General features: G+C 35.7%; 1 protein-coding gene across 9 annotated transcripts in view; it reads left to right on the top strand.

Annotated features, from left to right (window-relative positions):
• MAGI2 (membrane associated guanylate kinase, WW and PDZ domain containing 2) overlaps positions 1 to 21,438 on the top strand; it is a 768,619-nt gene that overhangs the window by 212,357 nt on the left and 534,824 nt on the right. For all 9 annotated transcript variants that reach the window (XM_084532022.1, XM_084532020.1, XM_084532025.1 and 6 more), the window contains exon 2: positions 15,689 to 15,805. In XM_084532022.1, coding sequence (XP_084388148.1) covers positions 15,689 to 15,805 — 117 coding nt within the window. The remainder of the gene's footprint in view (positions 1 to 15,688; positions 15,806 to 21,438) is intronic.

Here is a 21,438-nt window from a genome sequence, read left to right as displayed (position 1 = left end):
GACAAATGCAGTTTATATTATTATCAAAACAACTTTAATTTATTAATGGTAGTGATTTATTCCCAGCACAAATTAATCAAATTTTGTATAATCATTATAAACCAAATTCCTCTGAACTGTTATTGAAAAAGTTATAAATGAAATTGGAACATGATTTAGTCACTGCTTTTATCAAAACACTCAGTGAAATGTCTATATACATTATACATGGCATATTCACAGCTGTTGGATGGGGAGATGTAATCTGTGGTCACTGCAAAGTTTGTTCTTCACAGTTCAGAAAGTAAATGTGGGTGCATATGCATTAGCATTCATTCTGATCAGGAGTGTTCTTTTGAAGTAAATATCCCAATGGTCCCCACTTGGTCACATTTTAATTCACTCCATGGGTCAGTCTCACAGGATCTGGACTTGGTTCATTCTGGATGAGGCTCAACCAGGAAATGGCCAACGGTGTGTAATCACTCCACCCATGGGACTAGGCTAGTACAAGTACAAAGTAACTCACCTAAAGTCTGGATGTTGGGTCCTTAATTGTTTTGTTCTACCACTTTGCAACCATCACACTGCACTATTTGCTAATGTAGTAGATTCTTTAGGCATTCCCAAAATCATGCAGTATTAATTGATATTTTTCAGAGGTACTAAGGCAGTATCCTCATATGTTAGTTTTCCCTTTGTTTTTCCTTGACATACAGCATTCCCTTTATTGTTGAGACATCTGCAACTAAAAAAGCCAATAACTACAATGACTGCTACCTTTCTGAATTAGGGTATCTGCCAGCTATTCCTCAAAAACTGAGGAATTAGTATGTCTTCTATGTGTTCCTTACGAACAGAGACAGATCGTTTTTTCCTGGCACCTTTGGTCTTTTGCTGATTAGGAAGATACCTGTAGACTGTAGTACAGTATACACTAGTTTACTCAATTTTCTTTGAAATTTTCTCTCCTCCATTTGTTTTATTAAAATACTAAATATCAGAGGCCTTTGTGGAATACCTCTGAATTCACCTCATGAATAAGATCATAGCTACAGCTGAAGTCTGTCTTGAAACATCCATCTAGTCTTTCTGATGATTTGTTCTAAGCTTCAACCAGCATCATGCATTTAGAAATTTCTTGATTTGCACTTCCCTCACCTTCTCAGTTAAAACAGGAGAGTTCCTCAGCCCTAGGCACTCCCTGTCAGGAGCTTACTGTTTTGATGTAGACAGGTAGTACTGAGTCTGATTTAAATTACTCAGGCTAGCTTACTGAGATCATTAATACAAGTGTGAATGCATATTTTTTTCTTCAGGATTCTTCATGTACCTATATGTCCAACATGTTTCAGCTGAAGCCTAACTCTTTGCCAAACTTCTAATATATAAAAGGTCAATAGGTAGGACATGCTGTCTATTAATATTGATCCCCAGACCACATCATCTTTTCAGATGCCCACACAGTTTTTGAAGACTTCAAAAAGTGTAAGTCCAATACAGTCTTTCAGTTCTTTTATCATACAAATTAGTCTACTTTTCTTGTGGTATCAATTGGCAACTCAAGGAGCTTTCAGAAAGCAATCTTAACATTCAAAGTAGAAGTTTAGCATGTTTCTCTATGCAGTCTGGAGGAATTCCTGAAACAGCAACTCTTTCTTAAAGTACAGGAATTGGTATATTTTATTTACTGCATTCACTATGTGTAGAAAATAATTGTTTCTCCCTGTGTTATGATCCCTCCTTTTCTATACTCCTAAAGCAACACAGAGGTTTGCAGAGTCCTTTAATCTAACCCTCTGGGTTCATCTCCACTGTCTCTGCTCTGACTCCTAGTACTCCAAAAACTGACTGCAGACCCCCTTTGGTATAAGCTTTATTAGAGCTTAATAGCATAGGATTACAATCCAACTTGTACCCTAGAATTGTTCTGCGTACAAGACACAAGTCCACCACTGTGTATTCCAGAAGGCCTCACAGTAGCATTTTACAATGTATAAAGGCAAAACAATTTAATCTGACTGCTGAAGTTCTTCTGATTCCTATCAGTCTTTACATGTGTAGAAGAGAATCGTGAGATGAACAGAAGTTTTTCTTCACCATTGCTACATAAGGATCCAACAGTCTGGCACTTCATTGTTTTACACTTTTACACTCCTTTGTTGACTGTAATCCTATAGAAACAGAAAACAGTAACTTTTTGATTAAGAACAATAAATCCATTATCTCCATTATCTCTGCATGCTGGTTTAATTGCTGGTTTAATACTATTGAGCTTTTTTTTTTTTTTTTTTTTTTTTCAGGGATTTTCAGCAAATTGCTGTCATTTCTTATATGGTATTTTATATGATGTAGAGCTTATTTTTGGTTTATTGGGTCTGTAGCACTAAAAGAAGGAAGTGGAACTAGGAAAGTACAGATCTGATATTTTATGAGGTGTGAATCAAAATCTCAACAGAGATAGGTGGGTGAAATTATAGGTACATCCTCTTTGACAATATTCACATTTGAAATACCTTTATGGCTTTGTACCATATGCACACTGATATTGACCTTAACATCCACAGATAAAGATGGAAATGTGTAGCTATTAATCCACATCTCAGTAGCTTGCCAAATTCTTTATTGTCCCATGATTTTAGCCCACTAGTTTTCTGTTTTAATTAAGTAACAACAACTGTGAAAATGTAATAAATTCTGTATGAACAGCTGAGCATACTTCTTAACTCTAGACTGTATTGATTTCAGTCTAGTAGATCATAGCCATGGGGACAATGTGCCTGAAGGGTAAATAAAGTAAACCTAGAACTCTGTCATCTCATTTTTATTCTCTGTTGTGACACCCTCCTGCTTCTGGGGATGCAGAGTGAGCAATTTTAGTCCAGCTGTAAACCTGTGTTCTGTGGCTCGGCATACTGGGGTATCACAGAAGTGCAGCAGCGGTCTCTTCCCCAGAGGTTGAGGGCATCGTTTCTCTGCAGGCAAAGTGCGTGATCTTGCTGCAGTACCCACCATCTGCCTGCCTGGAGCTCCTGGGAACAGGAGCATTTTATTTCTTTGTTGAAACGTATTATGTAAACCCACATATTTTGCACAGTGTAATTTTGCACAATGTGCAGTGTTTCTTTTGGTCATTTGTATTTCCCAGCAGTGCTAATTAGATCAGCACAAGGGGACTCAGCTAACCAACTGAGACTGTCCCAGAATAAGCAGCTCCTTCACGCACTATGCAGCTGGTCCAGTGCTCAAAAACCAAGTGCTGTCTTTTATGCTAAAGTACTGTACACAAAATTACCCTTGATTGCCTAAAGACATTTCTATATTTTCTGAGCTTAGCAACATACAGTAATTTGAAAGTGCTTATTGTCCTTCTTTTTTTTTTTTTTTTTTTTTTTTTTTTTTTTTTTTAATTTGAAAAATCAAACCTGGTTTTGTAGCTTTTTGAGAACAAGGTAATTTGAAACTACTTTGTCTTTGTGCACTGTGATTCTGCTATTGTTGACTGATACAGAGACATTAGTTCGTGCTGTCCATTATTCCTGCATACATATAGAAGAGAAGAATGGCATTGCTGTTTCATAGAAAACAGTGAGCAGTAAGTACAAAGAAATAATTTGCTTGGTCATCCACAAATCTCTCTGTTGTATCTTTGGTGTTTATTCTTTCTGTGTGTGTATGTGTGTGTTTTTCCTTGTATTTTATCCTGCTATCTTTTTCTCTACATATGAAAACAGGAGGTATTGTAGGAATTGTATTCTAAGTGAGTGAGTCAGAGGCAGTTAGAGAGGATGTCAGCCCTGCCCTATTGCAGGAGCTAGAGCATCCAGGATCTGGTGTCAGGTGTTTTATTTCTTCTTTTATCTTGCCAAAATGTTTGCCAGAGACAGATCGCTAAGCATAAAAGCCCAGAGCTTGATGCAGAACAGTATTTACTCTTAGCTGAAATGCCCTGTAGGAGGAGGAGTTTGGGCAAGTCCAGAAGAGCCCACGAGGATGATCAGAGGGCTGGAGCATCTCTCTTATGATAACAGGCTGAGAGAACTGGGGATGTTCAGCCTGGAGAAGAGAAGGCTGTGGGGAGAGCCTTCTCTTGCAGCCTTTCAGCACTTAAAGGGGCCTTATGAAAAAGATGGAAACAACAAATTTTTATTTGGGCAGATATTTATAGGACAAAGGGAAATGGTTTTAAACTAAAAGGGGAAACAGATTAGATGTTAGGAGTAAATTCCTCACTGTAAGTGTGATGAAGCACTGGAAGAGGTTGCCCAGAGAAGCTGAGGATGCCCCATCCTTGGAAGTGCCCAAGGCCAGGTTGGATGGAGCTTTGGGCAACCTGGTCTGGTAGGAGGTGTCCCTGACCACGGTAGGGGGTTGGAACTGATCTTTAAAGTACCTTCCAACCCAAACCACTCTATGATTCTATGAATATTGTAGGATTTAATTAATTTGTAAGTAAGAAAAATATCAAAGAAAGTTGTAGTGGCATTCTGTAGCAAACCCAGTGCACGGTGTTATACAATACTAGTAAGGGCTCAACAACTTCATTTTAATTTTTCATATTGCAGTGTGACTCAGTGTTTTACTAAAACTTACACTGCTTTGATTGTACTTTTCCTGCACATCTTTGAAACTTGACTGGTGCAATGGATTATGTCAGAAAATACTTTGATTGGGCTTTATATTAAGGTAACAGCATCTGTCAAGGTCTTGTGCTACAATAGCTAATAAGTTTGTCACAATAAAAAGATGCTTAACTGACAAATTAGTGCTTTTTGAACCTTCCTTCAAAACCACACAACCCCCTTGGCTTATTTGGATCTTTTCTTTCTTTCTCAAACTCAGACTTATTCTTTATGTCATTCTTGTAATTACTAGTATTTTAATTGTTAATTAATCTTGAGAGATTATTAATTGCGTTATAAGACTGCACAATGAATGGTGAGGCTTTAGATGTCTTCAAGAAAGAAAATAAGACTACCTGTGACTTGTTCTCCAGACATTTTTAAAAGTGGATGCTTAGTTTGTAATAGATTATTATGGCTATATCTAGCTTTTTATATATATATATATTAGTTTTGTAGTGAAATTACATACTATTTCCCATATATATATATATATATTAATATATAAAATTATTTTTTCCTGACAGTCCTCTATGTAATATTTAAGCATCCTGGATGCCTTAGGGGATTGGACACTCCAGGCAGGGAAAGAAAACTGCATTTTGGTTAAAGGCTCTAATTCACAAGCCAGTGTGAAATTAAAATCCTGAATAATATATAGCCTTAGAAATATGTATGCTGTACTTTTAACGGGATTAAAACTGCAGCTCTAAATACTATGTCCAGTGTTCCACTGCTTGTCTAGTTATTTCAAGATGGTATCACTATGGATTTCAAGCTGAAAGGTGCATCAAACAGAAATTAAACAGTGGGAACCATGTCAGTTAATTGTTCTGAGCACTTCCATGTGTATAAAGCAGGAGGACACCTTCTCAGCCTTATGATTATTTACATGTTTTATGTTGTCTTTATTTCTCATTACTGAAAAAATAGCTATAAAGCACCTCCCATTATAATCTTTTTAGTGTATTACTCTTGATATGAACGCCATGAAACTTGATTCAGGAAACCAGATTTCTGGGTGAAGGATACACATCTTATAACATGTATATGTTATCAGATATATATATATATATATATGTGCAATTCAGTTTCAGTGATTAACAATAATTTTTTGAACCCTGCTTTCAAAGTTCAGTTAATCTATTGCAAATTGAGTTTGCACTTTGTAAGTATCATGAGTATAAAATCTGCAAAATGGTGTTCTGCTATTTATGCAACAAGCTATTAGAAAACCAGGAAATAATGCATTATGACAGTGATTTTTCTCAGTACATTATGGTTCAGACTGAGATGCTGTAAAGGCTAAAAATCTGGGCACCTATGACTCAGATACTAACTTAAATCACACTTTTAAACTATTATTAGAACTCACAATTGTAACCTCTGTGAGCTTGCTTTCCTCATAAATTGTGTGTTACTGGGATTTACCCAGAGTAATCTTTCTCTTTTAAAAATGTCAGCACACCATTCACAGCCTATTAATATGGCAATATTATTTCCAGAAATAAGGAAAATAAGTCTCTATCTCAAGCAATTAAAATTATATAGCTATAATTTAAGTAGAATGTCTTTCATATAATTCAGGTCTGGCAAAACTATGCCACTATTCCAATCCAGTTTTTCATATTTTGTTCAAATAATTGTCAAACCTCGAAGTTCTACCAGAGAACAGAAGAACATTTGTGTCCCTAGTAGATGAACTGCCATCTTACTGCTGTATTCATAGAAAAGAGGAGTATTAACCAGAACAGTAACTTTTCCATTAAAGATGAAGAGCTGTCTGCTGGTAAAAGGAGATGGTTTTACCTGTCACAAAGAAAGAACAGGAAAATATTTCTCCATAGTAAGACAATCCTGGAACACATTCTTGTTCTACTTTTGCTTGAATAATGAAACCTGTAAAATATGATTCTGTGACATTCTTGATGAAGTAAGACCGATGATGTATCTGTGTAGCTCTCAGTACAGTTTTTTAGGAGGAAGCAGCCCAGAAAGGAGCCCAGAGAGGACTGTAGAGGCTCTGGATTTGTAGAACAGATGTGGCTTTGGGTAGACATAAGCGTAGGTTCCTGAGAACCGTCTGAACATGTCTGCAAGTATTCAGAGCATTAGAGTTGCTCCTCCACCAGATGACATCAAGAGAGGCATCAGGGTTTCTCTGTTAGCTTACTTGCCTTTACAGCACTGAGAATTAAGCTGACACAATAAGGCATAATTTGTACCCAGTCAGAATGAATGAGCACACATATCACCATTATTATATATCAGAGATTAATGCTGCCTTTGAGCTTTTCCAGAGAAGTCAATTTGTAACTGTATTTTTCTAACAAGCATGTCGGTAAGCAGCACACAGAGAGAAGCATTTTGTTTGTTTGTTTTCCAAATATATGCATGTTTTAAGTTAATATTCTGGTATTGTTTGATTAAAAAAATAAAATTCTTACATCTTTATGACGTCTTGTTCCTTTGATTAACTTGTCTATTGGGCATTTGTGGCTAATGTGGATTTTCCTAGAATTCAAAACAGCTTCCTGGCAATATATCCAGCCCAAATAACAATATAAATGTTTTTTTTTTCTGAAGCTAAAAGAAACCTTATTAGTCCTATTCAAATAGTTTTTGTATGCTATAGTCAATCTCTGGTTAAGCTTATTCTGTGAGTTTTCAGCTTTATGCGCCATCAATTTTCAGAGAAGTTTTGTCTATAGAAGAGTATCAGTAAGATGCTTTATTTCCCTACTACAACTTTTCTTGTTGCAGTCAATTCAGAGCTTTCTATCACTTTCTTTGGGATCTGTATTTGGGAGTTAGGTTGCATAACAGTGGTTGTAAAATGATTCAAGTCGCTTTGAGGTACCCTTTGTCCAAATAAAAATATATGACTGAGAGCTTCTGACTACCAGGTAGAAAGTAGGCACTGTTTGAAGAATTTTGTATATGTGTTCAAATTTCAAGACGAGAAGTGTATCCTGGGCTCTGACAAGCTGACAGTGTCATTTTTGACATTCTCACTTTGTAAGTAAATGCATAATCCCTTACAATGTAGTGTTTGTCAAAAACATCTGTAGAGATAATTATTTTCCTTGTAGTAAATCTTGTAGGAACAATTACAGCCTTTTAAATATCTCAGTAGCAATTAATGTTTATGTGTAAGTTATCAGTCAAATCAACAATATACTGGAGGCACCTACAAACATCTCTGTTCCATAATTAGGAAGTGTTGCTTTAGAGAATTTCAAAAACAGAGTAAATGGCAGTTCATTTCCAGACAGCCTTTGCAGAGAAGCAGTAGCAGCATTCTAACATTTTTTTTAAACTCTGTTTATATACCTACTGACTAGAAAATGGAAGAAAAATCATTAGTCTTACGAAAGTAAATGCCCAAATGCCCAAACTGTCCTCTCAGTATCATGAATTATAATTTTTTTTTTTTTTTTTTTTTTTTTTTTTTTTTTTTTGCCAGCCAGTTATATCATGGTGTTTCCCAGATACTCCAGTCAAGAACTGCAAAGTACCTCTACATAGCAGAGCTACAAAATGGTTTTACTTTTTAAATGGCAGTTCTCTGAGGTTAAAGTCAATGTTGTATGCAGACTCTGAAAGATGCTGCAACTGGTTTTTAAACAATGGAAGCCTGTTTCTGTAGCCATGACTGGAGAGCTACTATTTTAATAAGAGCTGAAGGTCACCAATCTGAGACAAGGTACAAAATGTAGATGCTTTTGGCTCAGCTGACATAGTCTCCCACTGACATAGTCTCCCAGCATTGTGGAAGCCACGTTTTTGCTTCTGGCATAGTGCAAACTTACAGTTCAAGTCTTATATTTCAAATATTGGCTTAAGGTTAGCCACAAAACAAAGAAAGTAATTCCACACAAGATATACTTTCACATTATTCCAAGGGTCACTCTACCCCTGGCCTTCACCTGTTGCTGCTGTGGGGTGTCCCACTGATGTAGTCCTTACTCAGACTGCCCCAGTAGCACCTGCCTGAGGATGGGTGTCAGAGGGCATTGGACCAAACCCAGGTTGTCCTTAGGCAGTGACAATACTTCCATCCTCAGCAAGGCAGAAAGTTAAGTTAGGTCAGAGGGTATTAAAACCTCAGCTCGTCTCTTAGTCCAGGAAGAGCAGGAGGAGCACATCTCCTGCAGACATTAGGGAATTGCATACTTGTATATAGACATACATCCATATCTAAGTGCTAAGGGACATGTTGTAGAGAAAATTATTCATTGCTTGGCTAGATTTTATTGTTTTGTTAATACACTCTATATTCTGTACCATCCCTATTCAATTTGTCCTAGAAGGATATCAAATCCTTAAATGTGAAATGCTAGGAGGGGCTATAAAAGGTGAAATCTAAGGATGGAAATGTCGGGGGGGGGGAGTTGGGGCACAGAATATATGTAAGTGATATATAATACAAAAGATCAATAAGAAAAGAAAAAAGTAATATCAATACAATAAAGAGAAAATGAAAGGCTACAAAATAGTAGGCTATTAAAAGAGAAGGCCATTTCCCAATTAACAAACTAAATCTCATTGTCTTTCATCATATATGATACATAGAGAGCCCCATGATCTATTATTTTCCAAAGTCTTTACTCTTTAGATTTACATAGATCTCCAGTAAAGGATCATGAAATTGAATTTATTGGTGTAGTTCCAAGTATGAAAGAAAATAATTTTCTTCCTGAGAAGTCTAATTTTCCTTTTAAAATTTCCACTTGTTTATTTTTCCCACTTTATCTTACTACATGTTTCACAGTGATGATAGCTTACGCCGATGCTTTGAGACTTGCCAGATAAGATGTCTCATGGCAGACTTGGCTGAAGGTAGTAGTGGAAGACAGCCACAGAGTTTAATGTAGGGGTAGAAAAGCTTTAAAGATTAAAATGTACAATCTTTAGCTAATGACTAGAATGTAATACATACTAAAGTGTTGTACTGTTTTCAGAATAGTGTTATAGAGGTTATATACTTTACCTGGAAACCTGAAGTAACTAACAGGGTTGAATATACAATGAGAAGTGAAGTACCAAAATTCATATTTATACTCCTCTGAGTACTAGGTAGGTTTGTTGAGAATATTTTCCTTTAAATAATAGGCTTAGCTGCAGGCTGCATTTTAATAACCAATCCTTATAAAATCCAATCCAGAGTTTTTGTTATTACTTTGGAATATTCATAATGATTTTATTTCTTTTGTTACTGTTAAAAAAAAAAAAATAAATCGTTTCATACTAGTTCTGAAATGTTATATGCACGACATCTTTATTGATCATGTACTCAGTAGGACATTTGTTTAAAATGTTTGTAGTACAAACACCAGCAATTCATGTGAACAGTGTTAATCATCAGTTCTCCTTTAATTAATACTTTCTTATGGATATTCTTTTGATGTTTATTGCTACAAAATATCATTCAACTAATGAAAAAATGTCTAGTGAGCATGTTTTATCTCTTGTTCACACACTTAGTTATGGGTTAGGTGGAGCTCTCAGGAGAAGAGGACATTACTCTTCTCCTGAGAGGACCATCTGGGGAAAAAGCTTTGAGAGAAGAGGAGATGTGACAGTTGATGTTTTTTTTAAATTAAAAATATTTTCAATTACTTTAACAGTGAGAAGGCAGTAATGTTTTGGAGCCCTGGCTGACATGGACTTTCTCTCTGCTATGTACTGCCAGTCCCCCACCACTGCTGAAGTTTGCTTTGCTGCATTTAATTACAAACAAAACAACTAATCTTTTACTAATTATTATTATTTTTTTTTTCTTATACAAGCCTCAAGTGGTGGGGGTCTGGAGAAAAGGACTGGAGGAGGAACCATAGGTCACTTCAGGTTAGGCCTTACATGCCAGATTGAAAACACCATAGAATTTTTTGTAGGTACATGGGTAAGATGTCACTGAATTGATGGAGATGACTGAAAGAAGTTGCTGAAAGATGATTTCAGGTATTCTGAATTCTCGCTGGACCATTTCCAAAAATATTCAGAAATGAGCAATTAAGCCATATACACAGCTTTTTTATTCATGATGGTCTTGATTTTCTTTATAGAGCCGTGACAGGGTCACAAAAAATACTTCTTGCAGCCACTGTCATGGACTTTTTTATCTCTTCAGTAGAGAAAAGAACAAATAAACTAGATATTCCTGTTTAAAGTCCTTTAGGCTAATAAATACAGAAATCATTTGGGCTAATGATAATTAGTAATTTGGGCCAACGATTGAAAGGTCAGTTGGATCATCTGTGAATGAAAGAGAAGTTAGTCTGGCATGCACCAAACTATGTCTTTTACTGAACAGGTATAGAAAAAAGTCATCAGATGTCCAGGGAGGCACATCACAGTAGTAATCTAAAGTTCCAGATTACACCTGAATATGAGGGTTATTCGAGTCAGTTAGTCCTGCTCAAACTGGTGAAAGGCTATTAAGCCAGAGCTTTTGACCTGGCCAAATATAGGTGTCCCATATTTACAGTCAGAATTGGGAGCTTGTTGAAAATAAGGGGAGACATGGATTCATGCAAGTAGGGCTAAATAAGAAGGGAGGTAGTTTATACTAAAAAAATTATGTTTGTACATTTTTGCAAGGTACATACCCTAAATAATTTCCTTTATTTTTCTCAGACACAGGTCATGCACAGTTGCTAATCTAGATATGAGAGGTTTACTTACTCATAGATTTTTCAAACCAGAAATATTTATAGAACTCAGGGAAGCTGAAATATTTTCAAGGCAAATTATTCTTGGTTGAGATGTAATGACTATACTGTTTAAAACAAACAAACAAACAAACAAACAAACAAAAAACAATGTAGCGGACCAGGTTTGGGGAGTTCACTAAAATGTTATGAGAAGAGATGAGAAGATGAGAAAACAGTAATAGGTGAATATTGTTGTGGAGTTATAACCATAAAAATTGTGTTAAGTATAAGAAATAAAATATTGAGAGGTGACATTGTGGGAACAACAAGAGGGATGTTCATGTTTTGCAAGCAGTCCATCACTGAAAAATAAAATACGAGAGTATACTCCATCTGAAGCATCCATGGTACACCAAATGGAAAGTTACAAACAAAACTAAACAAAACAAACTTCCTGCAATATTTAGGGCTAGAGAAAATTATAGCCCTCCTTACATTTATCTCTGTCATTTTCTCAGAAATGGTAATTACCTTCTTCAGTTTTGAATCTTTTAATGAGCTGTGAACTGTTCAATATCCTTTTGTATGCATGTTCTTTATTGTATTTCTTTTTCGATTGGGCTTTGCTGCTAAATTTTGAGAAGGCAAGGAAACTTGACATTAATATATTAAAACTATAAAAAGATATACTTTACTCATTAAATTCATGAGTAAAATATGCAAACAGAGCATTTTTCAGTTCAACCAAGTGGTATCTACTTTTATAAACTGTGGAGTCAAATTCATTCTTGGTTATGAGTTTGCCGTCATGATTGGTATCTGCACCTAAAATATACATTATGAAAGAAATAATTACTGGAAGTGTTTAATTCACATCCTATATTTCCTAGCTAGCAAAGCAATGGGATTCATTGGAGTGAATGAAGCTGAAGCCTCAAGCCAGGAAAAAGAAAAAAACCACCCTGCATAGCTGCAAGCTGGTGAATGCTTGTTGCATAGTTATCAGCCTCCTCCTGTGGCAGCAGCCAAAGAACATTTTTAATTATGGTCTCTGGACTGGGTTTTTAAAGCTTGTGCTGTGTAATACCGCTGACATACAATGGTGCTTCCTTTCACTGTCACACACAGCGAGCAGGATGCAGCCTTTGTAAACTCCTTGTTTCTGGGCTCTTTCTTGTGAGCTGTTGTTGAGCTGCCTTAGGGCTGGTGGTATGGCACTATGGGCACCGGCAGCCTCTGAGCACCTCTCTGAGGGCCCACTGTGGGCCTCAGGGAATAACAGAAAAACACAGGTTGAGGTTCATGCCTGGACTTTTTCAACATCTCAGTGGTTTTAAATGTACTGTGAAAAGAGAAAATTGAAAATTGAAAGTTGAATTTTCCAGAAACCATGTCAGTCCTGGGTATCTGACACTTGTCTAAATGGATTGCAAATGGATTGCCCCACTAAATAGTGGAGTGGTGTTACTTTCTGCAAAAACAGTGACCGCTGTTTTCTGACTGCTTCTCTTTGTTCAAACTTATTGATAATGTCACTAAATTTCATTTTTCCTGTGAAAGTGAACCAACTAATATGATTTTCAGTCTGTTGTTTCAACCTTTTGAAGGACATAGTTCTATTATTTTTCCTCCTCCTGACATGTTATTTTTGATTTCTCTATTCTGTAACATGAGATCTAGTTCACTGCTGTTAAATCAAGGCTGTTTTGCATTCTTGTGAATCACTATAGTTTCTTAGGGCCCCAAACTACAGACGTTACATTTTCTTCTGCTTGTACTTTAAAAGGATCAGGCTGCTCAAAAGTTCCTGTCCAGCATTATAAATACCTGGAAAGCACATCTGGAGTCAAATCAGGTATTCTTTTGACAAGCATCTGGTAAAGTAACAAAGATTTTTAGGGAAGAAAAGCGTAAGAGTGACAACTGGGGGAATGAATTAAAAATATTTCATCTGCTGTTCAGGACTCTGGAGCTATTTTGTTTTTCATATTTTCCAATATTTCATATTTTTTTCCAATTTTTCATATTTTTTAAAATTCATTGTTATACCAGATTCAACAAAAGGGTAGCTTATGCATAAAGAACTGAAAAATGTCAATTAGGTGAGAAAACAATGAGTTTTGAAGAAAGATATTTGTCAATAGTACACGTGCTGTCCGTAGTTAATCTGCTCTTTAAAATAGACTCTGCTCCTGGTAGAGTATATACCCAGATTAAGAGAATGATTGCATACATTTCACTTCTGCTATGAAGCTGGCAAGGTTTTTGTTTGTTTGATTGTTTTTTTTTCCTCTCCTGCATGATGTTCAAGTCTTACTCTTGTTACAAACTTTTGCATTTTAATGTGTGTGTAACCAAAACAAGGCTATAGACACCTCCTCTTGTAAATATAAGCTTTTATAATCCAGTTTGGAATAAGCATGTAGGCAAAAATATCAGGTGACTCTTTATGAAGTGCTTAGGAGGTTTTAGTGCATTTGTGCATTACACGGTGAAGTAAATATCTGTGTCTGAAACAAAATAAGAAATCACTTAGAGGGTCAGAAATCTATGTAGACTCCTAAACTTACCTATGTCATAAGTGGAATGATTCAGGTTTATGTCAGCGGGCAGGCTACAGCTGTTGTTCTTGAGCTGGCATTTTCTCAGGCTGCCAGAAAGCATCTGCATCACTGGGCATGTTCTGTATATTAGAGCAAGAAGAGCAAGAGCTGCGGGACCTTTACTCTCTGCAGCCGATCAGAAAGGACAGCAAAATCCAATCAGGAGCAGAATGCTTTCTGCAGCCTCCTCTAGCCTTCACCTCCACTGAAATCTTGTTAAAAACAGAGCAGGAGTAAGGATAGTCTGGTCTGCAAAGACAGCTCATTGCGAGAAAAAGTGTTAGGGATACCAAAGTAGTGGACTAAGTGGCTCAGCCTGGATCCTGGAACAACAGAGATCTGTATGAGGGTTCTCAGCATCTGGGAACCAGGCACACAGGTATTTCTTTGTGTCTATTATGAGTGCAGGATTATTATTATTTTTTTTTTTTGTATTTCTCTTTTTTTTTTTCTTTTCTTTTCTTTCTTTTTTTATTTTTTTATTTTATTTTATTATGAAAGTCTGCTGCTTTCTGCCTTGAGCTAAGGATGATGGAAATTATTTATAAGCTTTTTATAAACCTGGCACAAAAGATTTTGAAGTTATTGACAAAGAGCAACAATAATAAGATTATGGACTTGTAATTGAGAGATAAATAGGAATAGCTGCAAGGAGAAATATATTTTAATTTATAATCATTTGTGCTCTTCAGTGACTTTCAAATAATTTGGTGGGAATATTATTTGTTCCTTTTTACAGGAAAATCTTTAGAGAGTCCAAGTCAATAAGACATTTGGCAGGTGTTTCAATAGCAAATGCCATTTTAAAAAGTACTTTAAGGTTGAATTTATGAAGCAACAAGTTAGAGAACTATCTGATTGCAATTTCTCATCTTGGCAATACATGTCAGAACTCAGTGTTGTAATGATTTCCCATACTTTTCTTATGTCAATATTTCAGAGAAGGAAGAAATGCAATTATTTATAGAATTTTTCCCATAATTATAAATATCATCCATACTCCAGGTTAGAAGAAATGGAGAGGAAATATATCATGAAATATTTATTAATCTTAGATTATACAAATATATATGCCTTTAACAGTGGACTGAGAAACACCAGTCATTAGCTAAACAATACTTTAAGTTGTTTTCTTCTGAATTTATTGTAAAAATGGTAAATACTGGGTTTTAAACTCAATTTTTTTTTCCACATTTGTTTGCAGTGCTATCCTAAGATGTTATATTACTACTGACTCTTTTCAGTGGTAGAAATAAAATATGTACCCTTGTTTGCTATGGTGTCTTTTTCATATGTGAGCACTATTAGAAATAAATAGCACAAAAGATTTTATCATAATTTGTATGGTTATTAATTACAGTTAATAACTAGTTTAATTGCATTTTATTCTGGTTAGACTTGTATTGAAATCACTGAACACTGCAGAGATATTTTAAACAACATTTTTTGGTTTACTAAATGGGTAGAAAATTGGTCCATGGTCACAGGGAACATAATACGTAATAATGTATTATACAGATACATATGGATGTTGTTATATAGTAATAATGTTACCAGTTTGTGCAGGAAAAAAATGATACCTCATCATGTATTTTCTGAACTGTACAGATTTAGCCAATTATCATTAGCTGTTTTTAACCTTTACAACAATCAGTACTAAATAATATTATACCAACTACCTGTCTTGACTAGAGAACTTTGTGCTTCTGTCATCTACCTTGACAGAAACATGAAGGAAAATGAGAGACTGAGACTTTACAAGTGATTCATTATTTTTTCAACACAATATACTTTTAAATCATCTTTTCATTTTTCTTGTCCTTGACAGGAGGCATCGTTGATAAGGACCTTCGTCACTACCTCAATTTACGGTTCCAGAAAGGTTCAGTGGACCATGAGCTCCAGCAGATCATAAGAGACAATCTCTACCTCCGCACAGTGCCATGTGAGTATGGTTGAGATGAACAAGTGTATTGTCTTAGTGGCAACAGACTGTCTGAATTAATGCTGCTGAGGCCATTTGCAAAGTGCTGAGAGGTGGACTGTAGATGAAGCAGTCTCCCTGTAAATAGATTAATGGCTTGGTTCGTGTCTTCTATGCTATCGCTGTGGAACTGAACAGTCTAATTCTGAATTTATTTCTGAAACTGCATGGTGTTTTCAAAGTTGGAGGTCTCATAAACGGTGACTGTAGAAGAATAATATTTTTCTTCTGCAGTTTTAGAAAGCACAAATTTAAAGAAAAAAAAAAAAAAAAAGGACTTTTCTGGGCTGGTTAAATTGATGTCCAACAGAGAGAGTTTGATCTGCATCGTATTTCACCATAATACTTTACTGAATAGTACTATGGGGTTTAGAATGCAAAAAGGCAACAGGGAAAAAAAAAAGTAGGAAATGTTGTAGTTGAAGTGCAGCAGGCATGGCAATGAAAGTTCAGAATGTGCATACGTGTTAGTTCTGTTGTTGTGTGAGTGAATTGTATCTATAAAATATACTGAAACTTCTAGCATCATATAGCTATTGAAAGTTTTCACCTATATCTGCAGTAGACATGACATTAAAGCAGAGTAATATAAGCCATGTCAGACCATCAGAGCCATGCCTTTCAGAACAGATCTACTTGGTGGACATTTGATATATCATTTGTGATGGAATGAAGTTCTGGAATTCTTCCCTCATAAAACAGTTGCTTGGTAGACTAAAATAAAATAAAATAAAATAAAATAAAATAAAATAAAATAAAATAAAATAAAATGGTACTTCTGTTTAAAGCAGACCTATTCTGGCAAAGTAAAGGAGCACCTTTGAATTTGTAGGCAACTTCACAACATACTTCTGAATGCTACATTCTTTCATTACAGCAAAGAATGGAGCTTTAAAGTACCAAAAGAGAGGCTCACTTCTGTTTTCTTTTGAAAGCTGAAGACAGATAAATGCAATGTCTTAATTTGAAGGGTTCCATTCATCCCTGATTAGAAAGGAACATGGGCAAAAAAATAAAGAATGATTACCTGTAGATTACCTGTACAACGAAAATCAAAAACATTATATCTCTGTGACATTTGTGGTGAATTAGGTTTGTCTGAAGGTGTTAAGAAACATCAGACCTGAAATGCAGAGGCAAGTACAAAGACATTTTGAGATTAAATTCCTCTTCTTAAGATGCCTGGGTGTTCATTAGCATAAGAGTATACTTACTGTAGTCCTGCCACACACTTCTTAATGCTGGAGATTCAGATTTAAAAAAAGGAAAAACCAACAATATTGCAAGTTTTGCACATGAGTAACAGATGTGTATGGGCAGTAGGGCATGACACCCTGTTTGTTTGTTTGTTTATCTTAATCAAGGCAATAATAAAATGTTCTCATTGGTCAAGTGAAATACAGTACCAGCAGGAACAAATTTATCATTCAAACAGGAGCACTGCAACCACAAAGACCACAATTTGAAACTTATGAATGCTCCAGACTACCACTCCTTTCTGCTGTGATTTATTCATCTTCCGTGTCATCATATATATGGTTAGATTCTTGAATCATTATCATATTATATTTTGAGCAGTTTTAAGAAAGAACCAGATTTTCAAAAATTTTAGAGTGATGTGGATGACAGCTTCAGAATCTTGAGGTAACATCCAATGTTCTTGGATGGAGTGGAAAAATCTTTTCGATAGGGGTGAAAGAATAAATAGTGCTCAGGAACAAATGACATACTGTCTTTGAAATTTTCTTGAAAATCCTATAGAAATGGCTGCATTCTGAGAAAAAGAAATTAACAAAAGAAGACAGGGTGATTTATGGCTTGCTAAAGCAGCTTCCATAATCAAGTGGGTGAAAAGGACACCCTCACACAGATACACAGATTGTAACCCATATTTCCCTTCAATCATTATTGAGAAGAATCTTTTTTTTAATGCAATTTTATTCTGTCTCCAACATTCCTGTTTCAGAGGGAAAATAATCAAAACTTTTCATTTTTTTTTTCCCATATAAATTAACTAATTTCTGAATTGTGAACTTACTTTTCAAAGGTGCTGGTATTCAAAATTTTGTCCTTTGGGCAGTCTTTGTTTTTTGTCAGTCCTTTGTTTTGGAAGCTCTCTACATTGGGTGAGAGTACTGGTTCTGAACACTGTACTTAACAACTGGTAGAGAGATTTCTCTAGTATGCAGCAGTAGTATTTACGTGACTATAACATTGCCCACAAGTTCACTGAATAATGAGGAGACTAACCACATGCTCGTTACAAATCTTGCATCAAATGTTGACACAGCAAAAGCAGCATTCAGTTGGTCAATTTCTTGTGCAGAAAAATATATAGAGGGCCAACTGCAGATAATGCAGCCTTTTATTTCCAATGACAAGGTTGTAACATAAACAGAACAAATCTGAAAAATAGGTGACAACCTTTTCCCTTTAAAAACACACCTACAATCTTTTCTCAGTTATTGAGGTATAATTGCCAGTGAAACCAGAAGAATGTTTGTAAGAGAGTCCTTGACCTTAAGTTTTTATTGTTCTTTGCTTTTTGTTAAGATTGACAGCACTGGCCCTAGCAATACAGTGGGCATGACCACTGATTGCTCAGCCATAGGCTTTCCAGGTCAGACTAAGACATCTTTCACTTACATAGAATGAATGTTTTCTGTGAAACTAGGAAGCAGAGAACCAAATCCATAGCTGTTTTAAATCAAGATAAGCCAAATATACTTAGATCAGGTAAAATTTACTACATAAGAATTTAAATTTTAAATTATATTTTACCCTGTGTGCATCAAAGGGTAGATGGGCAAGGAATGCAAGATATGGGAATAATGGATCAGTTCTGCCCTCTGGAACTGGCCCCTACGGATGGAATGAACTGCTTGGTTTTGTGTTCCTTGCCTTTCTCTATTTTTAGTATTGTGGTACTGCTTTCTACAAAATTAGAAATGACCATGTAACCCTAAGAGTCAAATAGTGCCTTCCATAAGTGGCTGCAGTTCACAGTGCCATATGAAATTGATTTTCACCGCATTGTCAACAAGAATTACACACATATATTCCAGGGCAGAACGTGCGATTGCATTTGCAGCAGTTGAGATGCAGCTGTTAACTAGCTCTGTCCCCAGAGCTGTGTGACAGCAGTAATGAAACTGATACATAAACAAGAAAATGAAGAAAAAGTTCTGTTAATTTGAAGCTGAGTTAGAAAAGCAATAAAGAGGCAAGGTCAAGAAACTGAAACTTTTTTTAAAGACACAGTATGACAAATAATATACAAGGAAATATGTATGCTTTAGAGGACAGACAGTGGTCTTCTGTCAAGGTAGAGCACTTGTTTTAATTCATGCAGGAGTGGACTTCTGGTTGAGAAAACAAAAATAATACAGATGAGAAGTATGATGAAGATCTCAGAGGAAAGGAAAATAAAAGGCAGTTCTAGGAGAAAGAAAAGCTCACAGCTCTCTATATCCAAAAAAACTGACTGAAGTTTGTCTCATGCATTTTCTTCTCCCCTTTCAGTTGTATGGGTTTTAAGCATAGGTTTCATACCCTAAATTTATTCATAAGTTTTTTAGGAGCACTGACTACTGAGATGTACTACAATACAGAAAAATATTAATGGTAAGATGTGGTAGGTGTTAAATACAAGCAAGAAATATTTGAATTTCTGTCAAAATTTCACCAAGAGAAAGGCCACAAAACACATCTGTGAGTGTTACAGGCAGACAAGAATTTTGTCGTGCTGAACCTTGTGCTTGGTAGTACTGTAATTAAACTGCAATTGTTATGTCGGCAAGCACCTTTCTAGTCTTACTGAAAGAAGAGGATTCAAACTTCATGTCATAACAAGAATGAAACTTTTAGGATAATATGTGACAGGTAGGAAGGGTTGGTAGTGACCGTCATGGTCATTCCTGTCTCCTTTGATATGTCCTTCCAAGAAATTGCAAATTTCACTTTCTTAAGAGCTTGCAAAATAGCAGAGCTGTGGTTGAAAATAGTCTGTATGCTTCCCTCCCAGACAGGAAATATGAAATGATAGTGGAAGACATTCTGATTAAACAGCACTGTAAAAAGTCAAACAATTAAAAGGTGATTCGTATAAGTAAAAAATCATCTATTAATTTGAAGAGATTACCACTGATATATCCTCTGGGATATAACGTCAGAACAGTAATAATTGGAGTTGCTCAAAGGAAATACTCTATCCCACTGCACTGATTCACACCAGTGGAGGTTGCAGCCCAGGAGCTGGGCCATGTTTCAGAAGTGATAATAAAAAAAAAAAAAGAAAAGGAGGGGAGGGAGAGGAAATGAAGACATTTCCTTTCTAGTATTTACATTTAGAAAAACAGTGATGAAAATTTGAAAAAACTTGGTGTGCAGTGCTGGCTTATTGCACTGGATAACAGTATTACTATTAGCACAGAAGTCTTGTAGGAAGGATGGATTATATATTATTTTAAAAATTTGTCAGCTGTGTAGGAAAAATGGTTCAGTTTGTGACTCAGCCACATTCTGTCTGTGAGTGACCATGGGCAAGAAATACAGTCATTATGTGCTGCAGTTGAAATATGATATATGAAATATGATAATAATTCTTCCCTTTGCTTAGTCTGCCTATTGGCATTATGATTGCTCTCTGTTAGGTGAATATGGGCAACTCACTGAACTGCAAATTTGGAACCTATGAGCACAATAATATCCATCCTTTCTCCTGTGATTTCTTATTTTTATCTATCTTCTTTATATAACTAGATTCTTAGGTCATTATTATATTACATTGTGAATGACTTTAAATAAGAGCCACATTTTCAAGCATGATTTTGTTCTATTCTGTTCTAATGTAATCTAGTCTATGTATAAATACATTTAACCTACATGCTGAAGTATTGTCTATGTACTATTTAAATGTTATACATTACAAAGCTCTTCTGTTTATTGTCTAGTCAGCTTCCCAGAAGATAAAGTGTATGCAGTGAAATATTTTGTTTTGGTTGGACTTGCTTTTGTGTGTCATATTTGGGAAAGGTAGTGCCATTAGTGTTTTTTTTGTTTTGTTTTGTTTTTTAGAGAGGTACTGAAGACAATAAAATTTGTTTCTACTTGGAACAGAAAGTGCTACAGGGTGATAAGGACACAGCCTTGGGGGAATTCACTCCACACTTTCAACCTTTGATAAAGCTTCTTCTCCACAACAATCATTGTCTTCCACTCTGGCAGAGAGGTTCATTGCATTAGGAGACTGAAGTCATTCATAGTCATGGGTAGAAATCAGTAGAAATAAGAAACCTCTGGTTTTGTATCTACTACAGTATGCTGAAGCTTTCCTCCCCTGCCCCTCTTCACTGGCACTGGACCTCATACGTGTTATCATAGAACATTACTTTGAATGACTTCTAATACTTTTTGATTTTATATTAGTTACTATAGAAAGGAGCTAACAGTAATGGGTAAATATTGAAGGAAATCCCAATTGCATACCAGGGTTTTCATCTAAAGTTTCTGACTTCAGAGCAGATGAAAGAGTGGCACTAGTGAAGTGGGCAACAAACATGTATTGTGTGAGGGAACACACAATTCAGGAGCTG

The sequence above is a fragment of the Aythya ferina genome, assembly GCF_964211825.1.
Source record: "Aythya ferina genome assembly, chromosome: 1".
Classification (NCBI taxonomy): domain Eukaryota; kingdom Metazoa; phylum Chordata; class Aves; order Anseriformes; family Anatidae; genus Aythya; species Aythya ferina.
This window is presented reverse-complemented; position numbering and strand designations above follow the sequence as displayed.